Source organism: Sarcophilus harrisii, chromosome 4 (genome assembly GCF_902635505.1).
Source record: "Sarcophilus harrisii chromosome 4, mSarHar1.11, whole genome shotgun sequence".
NCBI lineage: Eukaryota > Metazoa > Chordata > Mammalia > Dasyuromorphia > Dasyuridae > Sarcophilus > Sarcophilus harrisii.
This window is the reverse complement of record NC_045429.1, coordinates 29,602,063-29,620,234: the sequence shown is the minus strand read 5'-3', so window position 1 is coordinate 29,620,234 and position 18,172 is coordinate 29,602,063. Positions and strand designations below refer to the sequence as shown.

At 59.0% G+C, this 18,172-nt stretch overlaps 1 protein-coding gene across 1 annotated transcript; it reads right to left on the bottom strand.

Annotated features, from left to right (window-relative positions):
- Window positions 1-5,749: 5,749 nt before the first annotated feature.
- On the bottom strand, window positions 5,750-14,887 carry HECTD3 (HECT domain E3 ubiquitin protein ligase 3). The gene is made up of 21 exons (XM_031969230.1): window positions 14,364-14,887; window positions 13,815-13,975; window positions 13,271-13,363; window positions 12,902-13,037; window positions 12,229-12,344; window positions 11,928-12,041; window positions 11,738-11,820; window positions 11,229-11,394; window positions 10,962-11,043; window positions 10,634-10,816; window positions 10,501-10,553; window positions 9,258-9,322; window positions 8,794-8,897; window positions 8,262-8,381; window positions 8,000-8,089; window positions 7,682-7,888; window positions 7,288-7,417; window positions 7,049-7,123; window positions 6,854-6,935; window positions 6,380-6,451; window positions 5,750-6,020 (listed from the first exon to the last, which is right to left on the bottom strand). The coding sequence occupies exons 1-21, from the start codon at window positions 14,706-14,708 to the stop codon at window positions 5,936-5,938; spliced, it is 2,562 nt and encodes an 853-aa protein (XP_031825090.1). The 5' UTR covers window positions 14,709-14,887; the 3' UTR covers window positions 5,750-5,935.
- Between the last annotated feature and the right edge of the window lie 3,285 nt (window positions 14,888-18,172).

Genomic DNA, 18,172 nt, shown 5'->3' with positions numbered 1-18,172 from the left:
TGGCCGCCACAAAAAGAGCCAATATAAATGGCTTTATATTTATCGGTCTTGATCTTCTTTAACTGCTCTAGAGAATAAGTCTGATGGTGCTTCTGCTTTTTTTTTTTATTAGCTTTTTATTTACAAGACATATGCATGGGTAATTTTACACCATTGACAATTGCCAAACCTTTTGTTCCACTTTTTCCCCTCGTTCCCCTCATTCCCTCCCCCAATGGCAGATTGACCAATACATGTTAAATATGTTAAAATATAAATTAAATACAATATACATGTCCAAACAGTTATTTTGCTGTACAGAAAGAATCAGACTTTGAAATAATGTACAACTGGCCTGTGAAGGAAATCAAAAATGCAGGCGGACAAAAATAGAGGGATTGGGAATTCTATGTAATGGTTCATGGTCATCTCCCAGGGTTCTTTGCTGGGTGTAGCTCGTTCAGTTCATTACTGCGCTCCTGCTTCTTTATGTCGGTATCACACCAAGGACTAAGTTAGATTCCAAACGTAGTAGCTCCCCAATCTCTGATGAAGAGAAGTTTCTTGTAGTAATATAGACAGTCTTTTCTAGTTTTCAAAAGTTCTTAAGAAGTCTAGCTGAACTGGATCACTTCCTAAACTTTCTAAAAACTCATTTTCCCTCCATCTCTTCTCACTATTTTGTTCGGTGATGAGATTCATAATCTATTTGCCTGTAAGATTTTCGAAATGTGTTTTTATTCTAATCTGCTTTATCCTTGTATGCCAGATTTTCTTGAAAAGTGTGTTCTGCCATTTTCTTCAGTTGTGTTTAACTTATTCAGACCTCATTTGGGGTATTCTTGGTAAAGAAGCTGGAGAGGCTTGCCATTTCCTTTTCCGGCTCATTTTACCATTTTACAAATGAGGAAATTGAGCCAAACAGGGTGAAATGATTTGCCCAAGATAATAGCTAGTAAGTGTCTGAGATCAAATTTGAACCCAGCTTTTCCTAATTCAGTGTCATTGCTCTATCTACTGTGCAGCCCCCTGTTGATGGACAAGATCAAAATATTTCCTGAGGCAAATCATTGAGTCTCTTAATTGTGAAAACTGATTTAAATAAATAAATTAAACTTCCTTAGGAAACACTGATTGTCTGTCTGTGTCAATTTCTGTTCCTTTATTTCTTTCTTATTTTTTAGTATCAATGTTTATTCAAGCAGGTCAGGTTGGGGCTGTTTTGGAGCACATTATATCTTCTTTTTTATTTTTCTAGGTTGGGGTTACAAGGGGCTAGTCTGATTGCACATAAATAGCAGATATGGAATATTTCCATACTGGTAAATAGCCGTTTCCTTTTTTATAAAGAAATAGTAATTTCATCTTTTGTTATGTTATCTGGAGATTCTCCTTGTCTAGCATCCCTGGATTTTCTTCTTAACTAAATTGTTCCTGGTAGAAAATGTTGAGGCGTCATTTTTTTTCTACAAGTCCTCAGGCTCTTTTATTATTTCTTAATCTTGAGTCATATTAGATGTGATTCTTATTTCATAATCTTGAGTCATATATGTGCAAAAAAAATGACATTTGGTGGTTAGTAAACTTCCCACCCAACAAATCTTGGTGCTCTGCTTTTTTGTTGGCTCTTTATGGTGTATGTGAGGGATTTCAGGCAAGGGAAAAGGGTTGACAGAAAAAAAAATCAAAGAAAGAAAAAAATGCACAGCAGAGAACAGAGAGGAAAACAGGAGGCTCAGTTCAATCAAACTTTCAGTGTTGGGGAGAGAAGTCTCAAGTCCAATTCTTTAGCACTCCTGCCTATAAAATAATATATAGCTTAAAGAAATAATAGGAGTCCAGTTTGGAGAATTTTGTCCATGATTCTGTGCTTTGTTTGATTTTCAACATTACAGACCCAAAATTGTGGTGTCAAGGTCCCCCAAAGGGCCCCTAGCTGCTTTTACACTTGGGTGGTCCTACAGATCAGACCAAGGCTGAGCCTGGAGTCTGTCCCAGCCCTTGCCAACATGAATATGAAAACCATTAGCTATCGCAGGCAATTAATGAAATGACTCCCTAGGTTTCTGCTTACATGATTATTTCACATTCCTTATTCCCACAGGATGCTGGGAAGGAGACCCCGTGGGAGGCCAGAAAGTTCTCACAGACCCTTTAAGGGTTCTCAGCAGTCTGCCTGAGCCTACCCCATCATCTCGCTGCAGGACCCTTGTCCCCTAACCACTTGCTAGCTGAGGACTAGCCACTGGGAAAGGAATCATTGTTTTCAGATTGTTGGATCAAAGATAAAAGGGGGAGATGAGAGCCAGCCCAATTTATCAACCAAATGTCAGCCCTCAAACACTGGTGTTTGGCTAATTTTGTTCCCCACCCCAGGAACGGCCTAATGGGGTTATCACAGGCTTTGACATAGTTTCCTGGTATTTGTTTAATGTTTCCAAGAGAATTAAAGGAAAATTTCCTTCTTTAATAGGGTGTGGAATGATCTGTAAACACGTGAATCTGGTGTTGGTGGTTTCCCCTGCTGTCATCAGAATGGCAAAACTGTCCTGAATGGAGCAAGCTCGTGCACTCTGGGACTTTTCCCAGCTGTGTATCGGGAGCACGTGTCAGCCAGGCTGGAACTCGTAGCGTGAGCCAACCTGTAAGTCAAACCAGACGCTGGAGGACGGGCAGACAACAAGCATCTGCTAAGCTCTTACTGACTTGATACAAAAAAGGGCAAAGCCACGGATCCAACTCACACTCTACTGTGGGGGTGGCGGAGAGGGACATGGAGCTAAGAACTGGTCAGCACTCGGCTCAAGGGCATAAACTTTACAGAGCTGAGCCCTTCCCACCCCGTACTTGTGTCTTTACTCTGGGGCTTCCTAGACACCGGTGGCTCCGAAGGCACCTGGAACTGTTAAGTGGAGATCATCTCATTGAGCAGTGGTAGGCAGTCCTCCACAAAGAAAAATGTTCCTGGTTTTGATGACTTGCTGTTTACAAAGTGCTTTTCTCATGATACCTGAGACACTACAGTGACGCTCCCCAACAGCCTTCCTTACACGATGGAAGCGTGTCACTGCATTAATCATCCAGCAAACGTCTGTCCAGCAGGTCCCTGAGCTCTCCCGGAGCCACCAGGAAAGTTAATGACCACATACCTTTGTTGTTGCATGAGTGGAATAATATCCCCAAGTGCCACAGTATCCTCTCTGGCTGGGCTGTGGGATGCCACCAGCACATAATCAGGAAGACCTCATTTAACAGCCAACTCAGGCCGGGTGAGCCCTAGACAAGTCCCTCACCCATTTGCCTCAGTTTCCTCAGCTGTAAAAGGAACTGGAGAAAGAAATGGCAAACCACTCCAGTAACTGCCAGGAAAACCCTAGAAGGCATCCCAAAGAGCAGGACACATAAGAGATCTCCTTTGGCCATGAGAGGATGCTCAGCCTCCAATTAGCTAGTTTATTCCAATCTCTGGTCCTCAGCTTCAAGCATTGTAATGGGGGTGGCGGAGTAAAATCAAGAAGCTGCTCAAGCTCTCCCAGTTTCCCTCGAAAACCACATTTAACCAAGCCCCTGAACAGAGTCTGAGGGGATGAAATCGCCACTGAAAAAACTTCAAGAGGTAACAAGGTTAAGAAATCATCCAGGGGCTATGGAAAATTGCTCAGAACATCAAGAATATTAACTACACAGCTCTGATATCCCTATCCCACACCTAGAACCTAGTCTTTATAAGCCACAATCCCTCTTAGTCATGGAACTCAGATAGTCAACATACAATGGTCACCATTTATTGACCATAGTAAAAATGGATGAGAAAAGGTTGACTCCCACAAGGAGATATCTCCCTTTAGCATCTCCCCAAAGGCAGGAAGGAGGTCTGGGAGATCACAGATTTAGAGCTGAAAGTCATATAGTTGCAACCCTTTCATTATACAGATGAGGAAACTGAGGTCTAGAAAGGCGATCTGGTAGTAAAATGGTCAAGCCCAGACCTGAACCCAAGTGCTCTAATCCGAAGCATTTTCTGGCTTTTGTTGTAAACTCCCCTTTCCTCCAAGGACTGAGGTTGTAAATGGGAGCACCAGTCCCCGGGCTGGGGGGAAGTTTTTGTACTTCTGATCTAGCTAATTCTGGGAAAACGGTTTTGCAGGCTACTTAATGTTAATTGATCAAATTGATACAGAGGCTGCCAATTAGTAGCATCAGTGATCCTGAAGATGTATCAAGTGACACTAGCTAGAAGGGGAAACTGTTGATTGCTATTGAAGGAAACACACCAGAATGAGGGCTCAAGCTAACAGCATTGACAACATATCCCACCGCCACTGATACCTTCAGGGGTACCCCTGGAACTCTAAAAGGCAGATGGAAGGGGCAGCTGAGGGTGCAGTGGTTAGAGCACCAGCCCTGAAGTCAGGAGGACCCGAGTCCAAATCTGGCCTCAGACACTTAATACTTCCTAGCCTCAGCAAAAAATAAATGGATAGATAAATAAATGTTTAAAAAAAAAGGGGGTGGGGGGAAAGGGGATGGAGCCAGGTCCCTGGGGATATGGTCTATCAGCCTCATATAAGGTAAAGATCCCTATCATAGTAAACATTAAGTTCCTGCTCTTTAGGAATATGTAATCAAATGGGAGAATGCACAAATAAAAGTGATATCAATGTCTTAGGAGACTAGACACAGCAGGAATAAATGTAAAGTTTTACACTTGGGCCCAAACAATCAGCATTACAAGTCCAGGATCAGGGAGGTGCAGTGAGACGGCAGTTTATGGGGGAAAAATCGGGAGGGTGTTTAGCGGCTCGACTACAAGTTCCTGATGAGCAGCACGATGGGATGGCCAAAGAAACCCGTGATAAAAAGCCGAGCTCCAAGAAATAAGGGAAGAAGCGATCATCCCTGTCTTCCCCGGCCCTAGTCGGACCACACCTAGCTGGAGTCTGCTCAGATCTGGGGGCTGCATTTAGGAAGGACGTGATTATCCAGAGGAAGGTTAGCCCACCTACCTCACATCCTCCGAGGGTATGGCCAAGGCCCTTTCTTTTCTAGCCTGCTACAGACAAAAGGGAGGATGACCTGATTGTGAGAACAGAGTCTCCCAGACTCTCAGAAAAGAATTCAAAAGCCCCAAGTGGACAGTCCCTTAAGGGAGGGTTCTTAACTCGGGTCCATAAGTCTATTTTTGTTTCATTTCTTTTTTTAACACAACAGCTGCATTTTACTATAGTGAGTTTCCTGTGATTATCTGGAAGATACATAGAGAATTTTAAAGCGTTCTGAGAAGGAGTCTGCCCACCAAGGGGGTCCATGACACAAGAAAGGTTGGGACCCTGCGCCTTAAAGGCAGAGCTGCAGGATAAGGCTTCCCCGGGAGACGCCCGGGATCCCGCGCTAACTAGGTCATACTTTGGGTTACGATTCTGTCTGCTCACATCCCCAAGGCAGGATTTCAGGCCTTGCTCCAGCCCCCACCTCCACCCCCAAGAAAAGTCCAAGAAGTGATGGCTGCTCCTCTGGGGGAGGAGGAAGCTTGGGAGGCTGGGCGAGGATCTAGTTTCTAGCTGAATGTCGGGACAAAGCAGTCTCCCGGGCTCCAGGGACGCCGACGCGGGTGGAACCCGAAGCCGGGTAGCACCAGAACCCTGCAGAACCCCAGCAGGCCTGAGGCCCCATGGCCAGGGGGTTCCAGCTCTCCCAGGCACCCGAGCCCAGCCGGAGCTTGACCCCTGCCTCCTCCGCGACTCCAAGGAACCACAGCTGACCCAAGAGAGGGGGTTAGTGGTTTATTGGGTGGGAGCCGCCTCCCGGCCCCCTGGAGCAGCCCAGCCTCAGAAAGACGGGGAGGGCATCGGCCCCCGGCGGAGGCACGGGAGAGAAGGCACTCGCTGCTGTCCTGAGGCACTCTGAGGGCCAGAGCCCGAGCCACGCTGCCCGGGGGCACTGCCAGGCCCGGCGCTCACTCCTCCCAGGGACTCATGTCTGTGTCGATCGCCACACAGTTGTAGGCGGCGTACCTCAGCTTCTCCTCACACACCTTGGCGCTGTGCGGGGGAAGGGGGCGGTGTCAGTGTCTGGGCGTGGGGGAAACTGAGGCTGGGGCAGTGGGGGGAGGGACCCAACTCCTGTCTTCCCAGCACAGAGACAGAACACGACCCTGGTCTCCTTCCACCTCCCTTCTAGCTTCCCGTCCACAAGGTCTCCGATGCTGAGAATGACGGGAAGCTCGCTGCCCCCCCCCCCCCCCAGACCGTTTCCCTGCGGACCAGCTGAGAACAGTTATTTGTCCTGACGTCTGGTCTGAAGGCCCCTCCCTGCCCCTCCCCCCACCTCAGAAAGAGGCCGACCCCTCCTCCCCAAGCCGGCCCCTCAAGCACCGAGGCCTGGGCCAGAGACCACTCACCTGACATAATGGGGCAGAAAGAGAGTGCTAGAACACGTGGAAGACTCGGGCAGGGCGTCAGTAGTTTCTGAGCTGGGGGCGGGAGCCAAGAAGTCAGAGCCAGGGCCCCCTTGAACCCACAGCCCACAGGATCCTCAACCCGTCCTATAAAAGGGGGCCCCCTTCCCTGTCTACCCTCCCTCTGTGGGTGCTGCTCCCAGGGAGCACTTAGTGTGTCCCCCAGGAAACAAGCCCTGGAATCACAAGGGCTCAGGGTGAACGTCGGGGTTGGGAGCTGCAGGGAACCCTGGAAGCCATCGAGCCCCTCCCCTCCCCCCTTCCCCCCTTCTACAGAAGCGAGGGCCCGAGGAGGGGCCCCCGGGCTGTCCCCTACGTCACCTGACTTCCTGTGGCTGCCTAGAGGGCAGGGCCCGTTCCCAGTGAGCTTCCCCCTCCTCCCCCCTACCCCCCAGCCCGACCCCGGGCCCCACTGACCCCAGCTTGTCTGGGTAGATGTAGATCCGGGCGGGCAGGCGACTGCGGCCGGTGACAAAGCGCAGGAAGCGGCTCCGGTCCTCTGAGGAGGGATGACATCACTTGAGGCCCCCGGCAGGCGGCCCCCTCCATGGGAAACAAAGGTCGCCAGGAGGGCGGGCGGCGAAGGCCAGGCTGGCCCTGCACCTTACTCACCGTTGGTGAAGTTGTTGAGGGCCTCCCAGAAGTACTGCACGCGGGTGTCCGACGGCTCGAAGTCCTCGAAGCGGGCTGTGGCCGAGCCGGGGGGGGGGGGAAGGGAGAGGGTCTGAGCCAGGGGAGGCTGTGGCGGAGGATTCTCAGCAGGGAGCATCCCTGCGCTCAGCCCCCTGCCCACCCACCAAGGAGCGGAGACCCCCGCCCATACCCCCCCAGCCTGGAGGTCGGGCACTCACTCAGCTTTCGAAGGGCATCCACTGTGACCTCGGGGTCCCCACACACCTTCTTCTCCAACTCCTGCCACGTGAGCAGGTCTAACACCGCCTGGGGCACCACCTTCAGCAGCCCCGCCTGCATGGCGGCCACCTGGGCAGGAGGGGAAGCACGGGGACCCAGCTCAGCCCGGGAGGTCCGCCCCTGTCCCCCAGCCCAGGAGCCCAGCTCTGCCCCCGGGCCTGGGTGGGCCCCTGCCCTGTCCCCCAGCCCAGGAGCCCAGCTCTGCCCCCCGGGCCTGGGTGAGCCCCTGCCTTCTCCTCACTCAGTCCCTTAGCCTGGGAGGCCCGGCCCTGCCCTCTGAGCCCGGTGAGTCCCTGCCCAGCCCCAGGACCTGCCCCAGCCCCGGGCCCCCACCTGCTCCCTGCTCTCCTCCAGCCTGGCTTTCTGCACCAGCTGGATGAAGCGCCCGCGGTCCTCGTAGCTCACGGCCATCGAGGCCCCCCCGGGCAGAAGCTCCACCAGACGCTGGTCGCTGAGCACCGTGGTGTACGTCAGCTCCTGCCCGAACTTGAACTCGAAGGTCTCCTTGTCCATCACCTCCATCACCTCCAGGAGCTTCACCTGGGCCCGGAGTGGGAGGGGCGCCATCAGGAAGGGCGGGGCCGGGGCCGAGGGGGGAGAGCACCCCGAGGGCCGGCCGGACCCGCGCCTCCCCCCCCCGGGGTCACTCACCAGCACGGAGTCCACAGCAGAGAAGTCTTTGCTCCAGCTCACCTCCTCCCCCGAGAGCTGCTTCCACACGAAGCCGGGCAGGGCCAGCACCTGCCGGGGGGATGGGGCAGCTCAGCCCAGGCCACAGCCAGTTAGAAGGATTCGAACCCGGGGCTCTGAGGACAAGCCGGAGCACTCCCCACGGTGCCGTGCCGCCCCCGCCCGGTGCCACCCCCTGCGGCTCGGTCTCCCCCCTGCCCTGGCCGGGCACCCGCCCACTCACCAAGAACTCCTTGCCCCGCAGGGCAGCGCCCATCAGTTGCCCGATCCACTCAAACTTGGCAAACTCTCGGCAGGAAGGGTTGGGGACGTACATGTCCCGGGCCTCGCCCGTCCCGTTGCCCTGCCGGGGAGGGGGGGTGTCAGGGGGCGCGAGGGGACGGGGACGGAGGCCAGGGCAGAGGGCCAGCCTGGGCTGCCCCTCCGGGCCTTAATGCCAGGCTGCCCGGGCCCGATTCCAGGGAGCTGCTGCCCCAGAATCTCGGTCAGGAGGTCTCAGGACGTCTCCCGGCCGCAGTCCCGGCCTTCTGGGCCTTGGCGCCTCGTCTCTGCCGAGGGCCGGCACCGGGCCAGAGGGCGACGATCCCTGGGGCCTGAGGGTGCCCTGTGGCTCCTACACAGGTCTCCTCTTCCCGTCCTTCCGCCCCCAGTCCCAAGTGCTCCTCTGGCTCCCCCGCTCACCCAGCCCCAGGCCTCCTGCTCAGGCCGCAGGGTCTCCTCCCTCCCTGCCTCCTCCCCCTGGAGGTCTCACCCACCTGGTTGGCCGTGCGCACGAAGAAAGGCAGGGGGACGGGAGTGTCGGCTGAACTGGGGCACAGCTCCTCGGACATGTCGGCCAGGCTGTCCCGGAAACCGCCCCCTGGAGCCCCCCCCCCCCAAAGCAACGGCTTTATGCGGCCCCAGACTCCGCCCCCTCCGGCCACAGTCTGTCTGGGGAGGGGGCTCCAGTGTGGCGGAGGGACAGGGCTCAAAGCAGGTCTGCGGGGCCAGACACAATGGGTGCCCCTTTGGGCAAGGAGGGTTGGGAAGGGGCAGACTCAGACCCAGCGGGAGGACGCTTCTGCCCTCCCAAAGGCAGGCAGTGAACTCCCCATCCCTCCTCAGAGGGTCAAGAGCAGGCTCCAGATTATCAGTGGGGCCTGAGGGGGTGGGACGGCCCCTCGGGGTACAGGGGCCCTCCCTGGCTCTGCCAGGGCCTCCTCACTCAACCCATGCGCACCTTGGTCGATGATGCCTTCAGCAATGAACTTGCACTCCCACCACTGGTCATAGCGGAGGGGCCACCTGCCGGGAGAGCGGGGGTCCTGATCACCCGGCCGCCCTGTGTGGCCCACCCAGAGCCAGATGCCCACCCCCGGCCCCAGCACAAGCTGTCCCGGGGCGGGAAGGAAATGCAGGGCCCCCATTCTGTCCCAAGCGCACAAATTAAGCACCAGCTGTATGCCGAGACAGAGATCCCATCCCTGGGGGCTCAGGGGCCAGTGCAGGAACGAGACGCACCCCGAGAACTGGGACAGAGACTCTCATGGATGGCCTGGCCCGGCGGCCATCGGGGAGGGGGGGATTCTAGGCACCGAACGGGGAGGGGGCTCCTGCTGGCTACCAGGAAGGGTGGGGGCAGAAGAGCAGAGCGGGCCTGGGAAATCCCCACGGGCCCCGGCCCCACGCAGTGCCAAGGAAACCCCCACAGTGCCCCCCTCCAGGAGCTGGGCCAGGGAACTGAGGCTCCGCTGCTGGGGAGAGTCCGGTTAAACGTCAGCTGCCCAAGGGGCGGCCCCCCTTCCTAAGGGAAAGCTCGGGACGGGCGGCCAGCGGCCTGGGGATGACGCAAAGTCCACGTGAGAGAAGCCCCGAGAGGCCCGGGGAGGGCCTTGGAGCAGGAGCCGGCCTGGTTCGGCCCAGAGACGAGAGAAAAGCCAGCACGGACGTGGCCCAGGAACCAAGGGCTGCGGCTGCAGGGGGTGAGCTCCCCACTCGCGAAGGCATCCAAGCTGAGCTCCCTGCGGGGGCACTGCAACCTAGGCCATGTGGGCCCCTCAGGACTGAGAACCCCCGGAGCTGGAGGCCTCCTCGGACACCCCCACGCCGGGACAGGGAAGAGGGCCGCCCTCCACGCTCTGCTCAAAGGGGAGCCCCCGGGGCCAGCAGGGCCTAACTCTTTGTCGTTTTTTTGGAAGGCAACTGGGGTCAAGTGACTGGCCAGGATTGCAGCTAATAAGCCTTAAGTTAACTGAGCACCTGGGGCTGACTCCAGGCCCCTAGAGCAGGGCCTTCTATTCCCTGCACCCCCAGCTGGCCCCGGGTTCATCCCCAAACCGTCTCCTCCGGACTCAGCATACAGTAGGAGCTTAATAAATGCTTCTTTGTCTATGGAATGGGGAGATGGGGAGGAGAGCGGGTGAGCAAGGGGCCTTGAATGCCAGGCCACAGGGTGGGCGGCAGGGGCCTGCAGCAGGACTCACCTGTAGTCCAGAGGCTTCTCGTACTTGTCCGACGGCTTGAGGCCCTCGTACACCTGGGAGGGAGGGAGGGAGGGGAGTGTGAGCCCACCCCCCGCTGCCCCTTGGGGGCACCCCTGCCTCCTGCGGCCCCCACCTGGGTGAAGACGGCGTTCTTGCAGCCGGGGTCGCGGGCCGGGCAGTCGCGGTGCTCCATGGCCAGCCGCCGGTTGATGTACAGCCGGGGCATGATGCTGGGCTTGCTGCTCTCCGAGTCCCGCAGACACTGGGACACCAGGGCCGGGCGCCGGCGGGACAGCAGCAGGAACTGCTTGACTTGCTAGGGGGGAAGGAGGGGCAGCATGAGACCCCAGCCCTGCCCCAGGGGGGCTCCTGGGCAAGCAGGGGGGCGGGGACTGGATCAGAGCCCGGGTCCCCCGGTGCACAGGTGCTCTCCCAGCCCCCCCTCCGGCCTGGGCGCTCACCTTGATGTAACTGAAGGTTCCCAGGCTGTAGTCCCAGGCGGGTACGAGGTGATGGAGGACGCTGTCGAGGACCTTGATAAACCTGGGCAGGGGGTGGCAGAGATGTGGCAGGGGCTCAGTCCGGGCAGGGGGCAGAAGGGGCATCCTAGCTCTGGCTGCAGCTGGCACCCAGCAGGGGGGATGGGCACCACTGGCTCAGGGGCACCCAGCGGGGCGGGGGATGGGCACCCCCGGCTCGGGCGTTCCCCGGGGCCCAGGCCTCCGCACCTCTGCAGCAGCACAGCCCGGCGGTACAGGACTTCGGGCGCCGTGCCCTCCAGGCGTGGGTAGCGCACCAGGCTGGCGGGCTGGAACATGTCGGCGCTCAGCCCTAGGTCTCGCTGTCTAGACGACTTGATCTTGACTCCTCGGAGGCGAACGTCAATGCCGTCGTCTGCCAGGGAGATCGTGTGAGTGAGCCCCAGCTTCCCGGGCCCCCGCCTCCGGGGCTGACACGCGGGCAGGAGCCGCGGCTGACGAGCCCTCCTGCTCCCCAGCTCCCGCCTCGCTCCCCACCCCCCAGAGCCCCCGGGGAGCTCCTGCCCTGCTCCTGGTCCCGTCCTGTGCCCTCTGCCGGGGAAGAGCCAAGGTCCTGCCCCAGCTAAGCCGGGGAGGTTCGGCAGCTTGCAGGGACTGACCTCGGAAGTCCAACCCCCACGTTTTATGGGCAAGAAAATAGTGAAGGGGCGAGCGGCAGCCGCCGGGGTACCCCCCCATCCAGGCCCCCGCCCCGGCACCTCGGCACTCCACGATGCGGATCTCGATGATGGGAAGGTGGATGGTCATGTCCTCCAGCACACAGACGTCCCCAATCAGGGTCCTGGAACACGGAGGGAAGGGGAGAAGGCTCCGTCCCAGGCCCAGGAAGGGCAACCGCCCCCCGCCCCCAGCACCGGGGCCGCCCTCGCGCCCGGGGCCGCCACGTACTCGTCAATGCTCACGTCGCTCAGCTTCTTCAGGTTGTCGCCCTCGCCCCCGTACACGACCACGCGCTTGGGCATGAAGTTATCGTCTGTCGTGTCCACAGTGAGCAGCAGCTTCCTGGCAGGAGACCGAGGCTCAGGGGGCAGCTCAGGGGCCCTCCCAGCACTGGCAGGGTGCCCAAGGCAGGCCCGGGCCGCAGGGGCCCTGGGGGGGATGCCCTGGAGGGGAGGGGAGCACTGGGGGGAGGGGGGACCCCTGGGGGAGGGGGGTACTGGGGGGGCCTGGGGGGGATGGCCTCTCTCACTTGATGATGGTGCCCTTCTTCATGGTGAGGCGCACCCAGTGCTGGCACTGGGACCCGTCGCTCTCCCAGTAGGTGTCTGCATTGCTGTCCGTCAGGCAGGAGACGTTGAATTCCTCCTGGGGAGAAGAGATGGGTGAGGGGAGATGGGTGAGGGGAGACGGACACCAGCCTCCCTCCCAGCCCGGTGCAAAGGCACACTGTGCGCGCCTGGGCCTGGAGCAGGACCCTGGGCTCTAAGCCTGGTTCTTCCCTGGTGAGCGCGCCCGGACCCTTCCCCAGCGCCTGCAAAGGGAGGGGTGGGCGACCCCGAAGGCCCCTCGGAGCTCAGAGCTCATTACCTTTCAAGCCGCTGGGAAGAGCCCTCGGGCTGGGGGACCCCGGACAGGCCTCCCCCCCCCCCCAGTCCTGGACTGAGTCAGACGGGGCTCTGTGTTCTGGAAGGTAACTGGGACCGGCGCCAGGAAGGCAGGCCCCGGGCCCGGAATAGGCAAAGCCGCCCCCTCGGTGAGACACGGGGGGTGCCGGGGGGGGCCTGGAGAATTCAGGCCTCTGAGGGCGGAGCCCGGCCGTTCCCTGCCCTTGGGCCCGGCAGCATCAGCGCCTGCTCGAGAGCGGGGCAGCGAGGGCCCGGGGGACGCCCCGAGAGGCTCCGGGTTCGGGCCGGGCCCCTCACCGTGTAGGAAGACACATCGATGCTCTCCACAAACTGCTTCACGCTGCCCAGATTCTCGTCCTCCTTGCCCACGTGGTCATACAAGAAGTGGACCAGATCCTCGTCGCACTCGTAGGTCCACGTCGGCGGCACGTACCTGCCCGCCCCCCCCCCCCCCCCCCCCCCGCTCAGGTCAGGCCGGGAACACGGGGGGGATTCCCACAGTCCTCCGGGCCTTGCAGCCTCCCCCGGCCTCCCCCTCACAGGAAAACAGAGTTAGGCAGAGTAACAGTGGGGTCCTCAACTCGCCCTTTCCAGAGCTAGAAAAGCCCAATCCAAGGCTGTTTGGGGGAAGGGCCTCCCCCCTCCCCAGGGCCCCCGACCACTCACAGCAGCCTCTCCACGGCCTCCGTGTCCTCCTCGGTGGGCCGGGGCTGGGCCCCCAGGCGCAGGGAGTATTTCAAGTCCACCACCTGCTCCCACCTGCTGGCCCCAAGGAGGGGCAGGAGAAAGCTGGCTTAGGCCGCGGGCTGTGCCCTCCGGGGCCCCCCCTCCCCTTGTGAGGGACCAGTGAGGCGCTAAGTGGAGGGGCAGGGAGCACTGGGCGGGGACTCGGGAAGTGGCAGGTCAGGCACCCACGGGCGGCCTCCCTGAGCGGGAGGGGCTTTGCAGGGGGGCCAAGGCCGGGCCCACACAGACCAAGAGCTGCAGGGGAGGGCCCTCTCCTCCCCTCTCCCCCCTCTCCCTCCCCTCCTCCCCCCTCTCCCTCTCTCTCCTTCCCTCCCTCCTCTTCCTCCCTCTCCCTTCCGGGCCCTTCTTCCTTCCCTCCCTCCCTCCCCCTCCCTCCCCTCCCCCTCCCGCTGCTCTAGGAGGGCCAAAGGTCAGCCGGGGATCCCGGAGGCCTGCCTGGAGGAGGCGGGCAGGGCGGGCCGACCTGACCACGGGCCTGTAGTCCACTCCAAAGAGCTGCTGCTGCCTCTGCAGGCGGTCGGTGGAGGCCACGGGCACCAGGCGGTCTCCGCCCTCGGCGTTTTTGCAGGCCAGGAGCCAGCCTTCGGGGAGGTCGCAGCTGCTCGCGTGCTCTGCCAACTGCTCCTGGGGGCAGGAGGCGGGGAGGGGGTCAGAGCCCGGAGGCGGGGAGGGGGTGGCTGGACAGGTCTGGGGCAAGGGGGGCCCGGAGGAGCTGCTCAGGGAGGAGCGGGCCCTCCGTTCCTCCCTCCATCCCCTCCTGTCTCAGGGCTGGGCGGGCGACCCCTGCTGGGAGACCTCGGGGATGGGGGTGGCCCCTTCCACCCTGCCTCGTCAGGGGGCCACTAGGACCTGAGGCCGGGCCTCTTGGGAAGGGCTCCCCCCGCTGCCCATCCCCCCCATCTCAATGGGCCCCTGGGGCAGAGCCGGAAGCGGCCCTGGGCAGGGCGGGGTGCCCGCTCGGCCGGGGCAAAGGCCCGTGCGCCCGGCCCTCCTCCCGGGGGGGGCTCCTCACCCTGGTGAGCTTGACCCAGAGCCCGTGGCTGTTGCACAGCTCCTCGCCCGTGGCGCGCACGCAGCCCCCGCGCTGCACCTCGATGCTGCCCAGGCTGCCGCGGCCGCTGAGCCGGGCGGCGGGGCCGGCGGCCGCGGGGTCGGGCGCCGCCCAGACGGGCAGCACGCAGCGCGGGGGCCCGGGGCCCGCGGGGTCCTTGCACAGCTTGTAGCGGACCTCTCGGGGCACGAAGGCCAGCGGCCGCGGCAGCGGGCGGGCGGCGCGGAGGCAGCGGGCGGCCTCCTGCAGGAAGCGCACGCGCCCCAACAGCCCGTGCGGGGACTCGGCCGCAGCGCCCCCCGCCATGGCCCGGCGCGGGAGGGGGAGCCGGCCGGGGCGAGCGCCGGGGCGGGACTCGAACCTCCGACCGCCGCGAGCCCCGAAACCGCCCAGCCGGCGACCTCGGAGGCCGGCCCGTAATGGCCCGCCTAGCGCCGCAGCCCGGCCGTATAGCCCCGCGTAGTCCCGCAGCCTTCAAAGCGGGCCCCGCCCCGCGGCCGCGAGCCGCGCCTCCGAGCCCAGCTCCTCGCTCCCGCCCCCCCTGGCGGCCGGGACTCGGCAGCGCCGCGCAGCGGGAGAAGCGGCCCCACAAGTCCGGGGCTCGGCGGGTAGCCCCTCCTCCGACACGCGCCGTCATCGCCCCCTCCCCGAGGCCCACCTCGCTCCCTCCCTCCTTCCCTCCCTCCCCTCGGGCCGGACCCCTCCCCCAGCCAGACCCCTCCCCTCGGGCCGGACCCCTCCCCCAGCCAGACCCCTCCCCGGGCCCGGACCCCTCCCCAGCCAGACCCCTCCCCGGGCCGGACCCCTCCCCAGCCAGCCCCTCCTCGGGCCAGCCCCCTCCCCCCGGGCCGGACCCCTTCCCCCCTATTCCCTCAGTCACTGGCTTCCCTGGAGAACTGCACAGTTGCGCCCCGCCCCCTCAGCCTGCCCCCCCCATCACTCAGCAGCCCCTCTTCCTTTGAGGTTTCTTCCATTCCGCTCTTCCCCTTCGCTGTCCCCTGGGACCCCCCCCCGCGCTCCCTCTCCCTCCCCTGGTCTGGGCCCCCACCTCGCAGCCTCCTTAAATCCCATCAGCCCCCCCCCAGTCTCAGCACGGCTCCCCGTTACTGCCCAACGCCCCGGGGAGCCCTTGATCCCTCCAGGCAGCGTCGGCTCCTCCATCTCCCTGAGGCTCCCGCGCTTCCCCCCTCGGTCCCCACGCGCAGAACTTCTGGCATTTATTGAGTGCCTACTATGTGCAGGGCGCTGGGCTCCGTGGTGGGGACCAGAGGCCGCTCCCTGCCCCCGAGGAGCTCGCGGGCTCAGGTTCTGGCCCACGGACCTCCCTCCCTCCCTCGCCAAGGCCAGCGCCGAATGGCCGTCCCCTCCGTGACCGCCTGAGCTCCCGCTCCCGGAGCCGGCAGACCGTCCATCCGGTCAGCTTCAACGGGGCTCTCCCCGCAGCGAGGCAGTCCTCCTGGTCTGGCTGGGCCCGGGCCGTCCCGCTTCCCGCGGAGGCTGGTGGGAAGTGTTCTCTCTCCCTCTCCCTCCCTCTCACCTTACTGAGAAAAAGAGGCCAACAAGACTATAAAGATCAACTCTGACAAACGTGGCCCTTCATCGATGAGATGGCTCGGACCAGTTCCACTCGTCAGTGATGTGAGAGCATCTGCACCCAGGGAGAGCACCGTGGGAAACGAGTGCGGCCACAGCCCAGCATTCTCACTCTCTCTGTTGTTTGCTTGCGTTTTGTTTTCCTTCTTAGGTATTTTTTTCTTCCTAGATCTGACTTCTCTTGTGCAGCAAAATAACTATAAGTATGTATACATATGTTGTATTTAACATATACTTTAACATATTTGACATGTATGGGACTGCCTGCCATCTGGGGAGGGGGTGGGGGAGGGAGGGGAAAAGTTGGGACACAAGATTTTGCAAAGGTCAGTGTTGAAAACTTATCCCATGCATAGGTTTTGTAAATTTAAAAAAAAAGAAAAAGAAAAGAGGCGGTACACTTACTTCCCACTTCTCTCCTTTTCCTCACCCCCAAACCTCCTGCTCCCATCTTCCCCTCTCCCCCCCAGTCTCTGACAGAGGTGCTCCTTCTCCTTGCCCCTTGCCCCTTGATTCCATCCTTTCCCATCTTCCTCAGTCAAATGCGATCCCGACACTCGTACTCACCCTCACCCTCAGGGAAGTGCCCCTAGGATGCTGAGGGGTGTCTGGCCGTTTGTTTTTGCATATCTTTTACTAAATGATATTGTTGTCCAGCAGGACTGGGGTGCTAGTCACAGGCTCCCAACAAATGGAGGGGAATAGACCTTGGGGGGACTTGAAGCAAAAAGAGACACAGACTGCTCGGAGTTACCCTGAGCTAGGGAGCCAGAAGGTACAGGTCGCCTTTTGTGGGCAGCAGCGAGGAAGTGGGACAAAGCAGAAGCTGCCAGAGACTGAGAGCATGATATCCGAGAAGGGCTGTGGTGGAGAAAATGCCAACTGGGACCTGTTCAGATCCCCCAAAAGATGAGGATCCTGGAGGGTGGCTGCTGTTGGTCACCCTTCGTGTCCCAGGGGAAATCTGAGGCCTTAGGGAATGGTGTTTTTAATAGCTTATGAGCCCCCACCAATGTGCTTCCCCAATGTGTTATCACTGGATAGCAGCCTTCACTAGCACATAGAGATATATGTTTATGAGGATGATCCAGAAAGACCAGTCAGTACCTAACATTATACACTTTCCCACAAATAGACAGTCCGGGGGTAGGCAGGATCAAGCTTACAGAGCAAATAGGCTTCTCCTCAAGCGATTCCCTCTGGAGAAGTTGGTCAGAGCTGCTTCCACTACTGAGCTGACCTTCCACTTGTGTGTCCGAATTCAGATGAGCCCCACCCGGTGCAACAGAGTCTCCTTAATCCCACTGCGCTTCTTGTGTGGATTTATTTTATTTCGTCCACTGGCTTTCGTTTCTTCCAAATGGATTAAAGACCATTTAATATCTTTGATCAAATGACTCCGTATTTCAAGGATTTCCGCCTGATTTGGTTACTTGAGTCAAGTAACCCACACCTTTGTAAGAGTAAAGACAGGGAGAGGGGTTCCTGTATTGACTTCCCGGCCCAAGGCCGGTCTTAATCCCGAGGAAGGGAAGTGGGTGAGGGAAAGGAGATTTGTCACAGGCTCTGTGCAAGGGCAGTGCACGGGTTGTTGTCAGACCCAGGAGTGACTTAAAAAAGACTCGATTCAGTCCACTATGATCCTTGGTTAGACATACAATACATATATCCTAGAGGTGATCTGGAGCAACAGGGAACAAAGAATTCTAGAGTGAATGATTGAAAACGTAATTGAAAATTGGAAGTAGTTTAAAGAGTCAAGGTTGGGCAAAGAGGTGCCGCTAGAGGATTTGATAAGTACAAATAAATGCTCGTTTATCATCATCGTTACAGGAGAAAGGACACAGACAAACTGAATTTGCATTCAGACAGCCTTGCAATTTGTCTTTGGGCCCAAGGGCCAGCCCCGTCACTTCTGCCTTCTCAGTTTCCAAAGGAAGAGTCTTACAGTACACTCCCTCCCTGCGTGACTTCAGGCTGAGTTAAGAGAGGTGAGGTGTTTGGTTTTTTAAATTTTTCTCTTCTTTTTTAATTAAATCTTCTTAATTTCAAAACATAGACATGGATAATTCTTCAACATTAGCCCTCGCAAAACCTTGTGTTCCAGTCCTCCCCTTCTCTCACCTCCTCCCCTAGATGGCAAGTAATCCAAAAGATGCTAACCTGGCAAAAACACA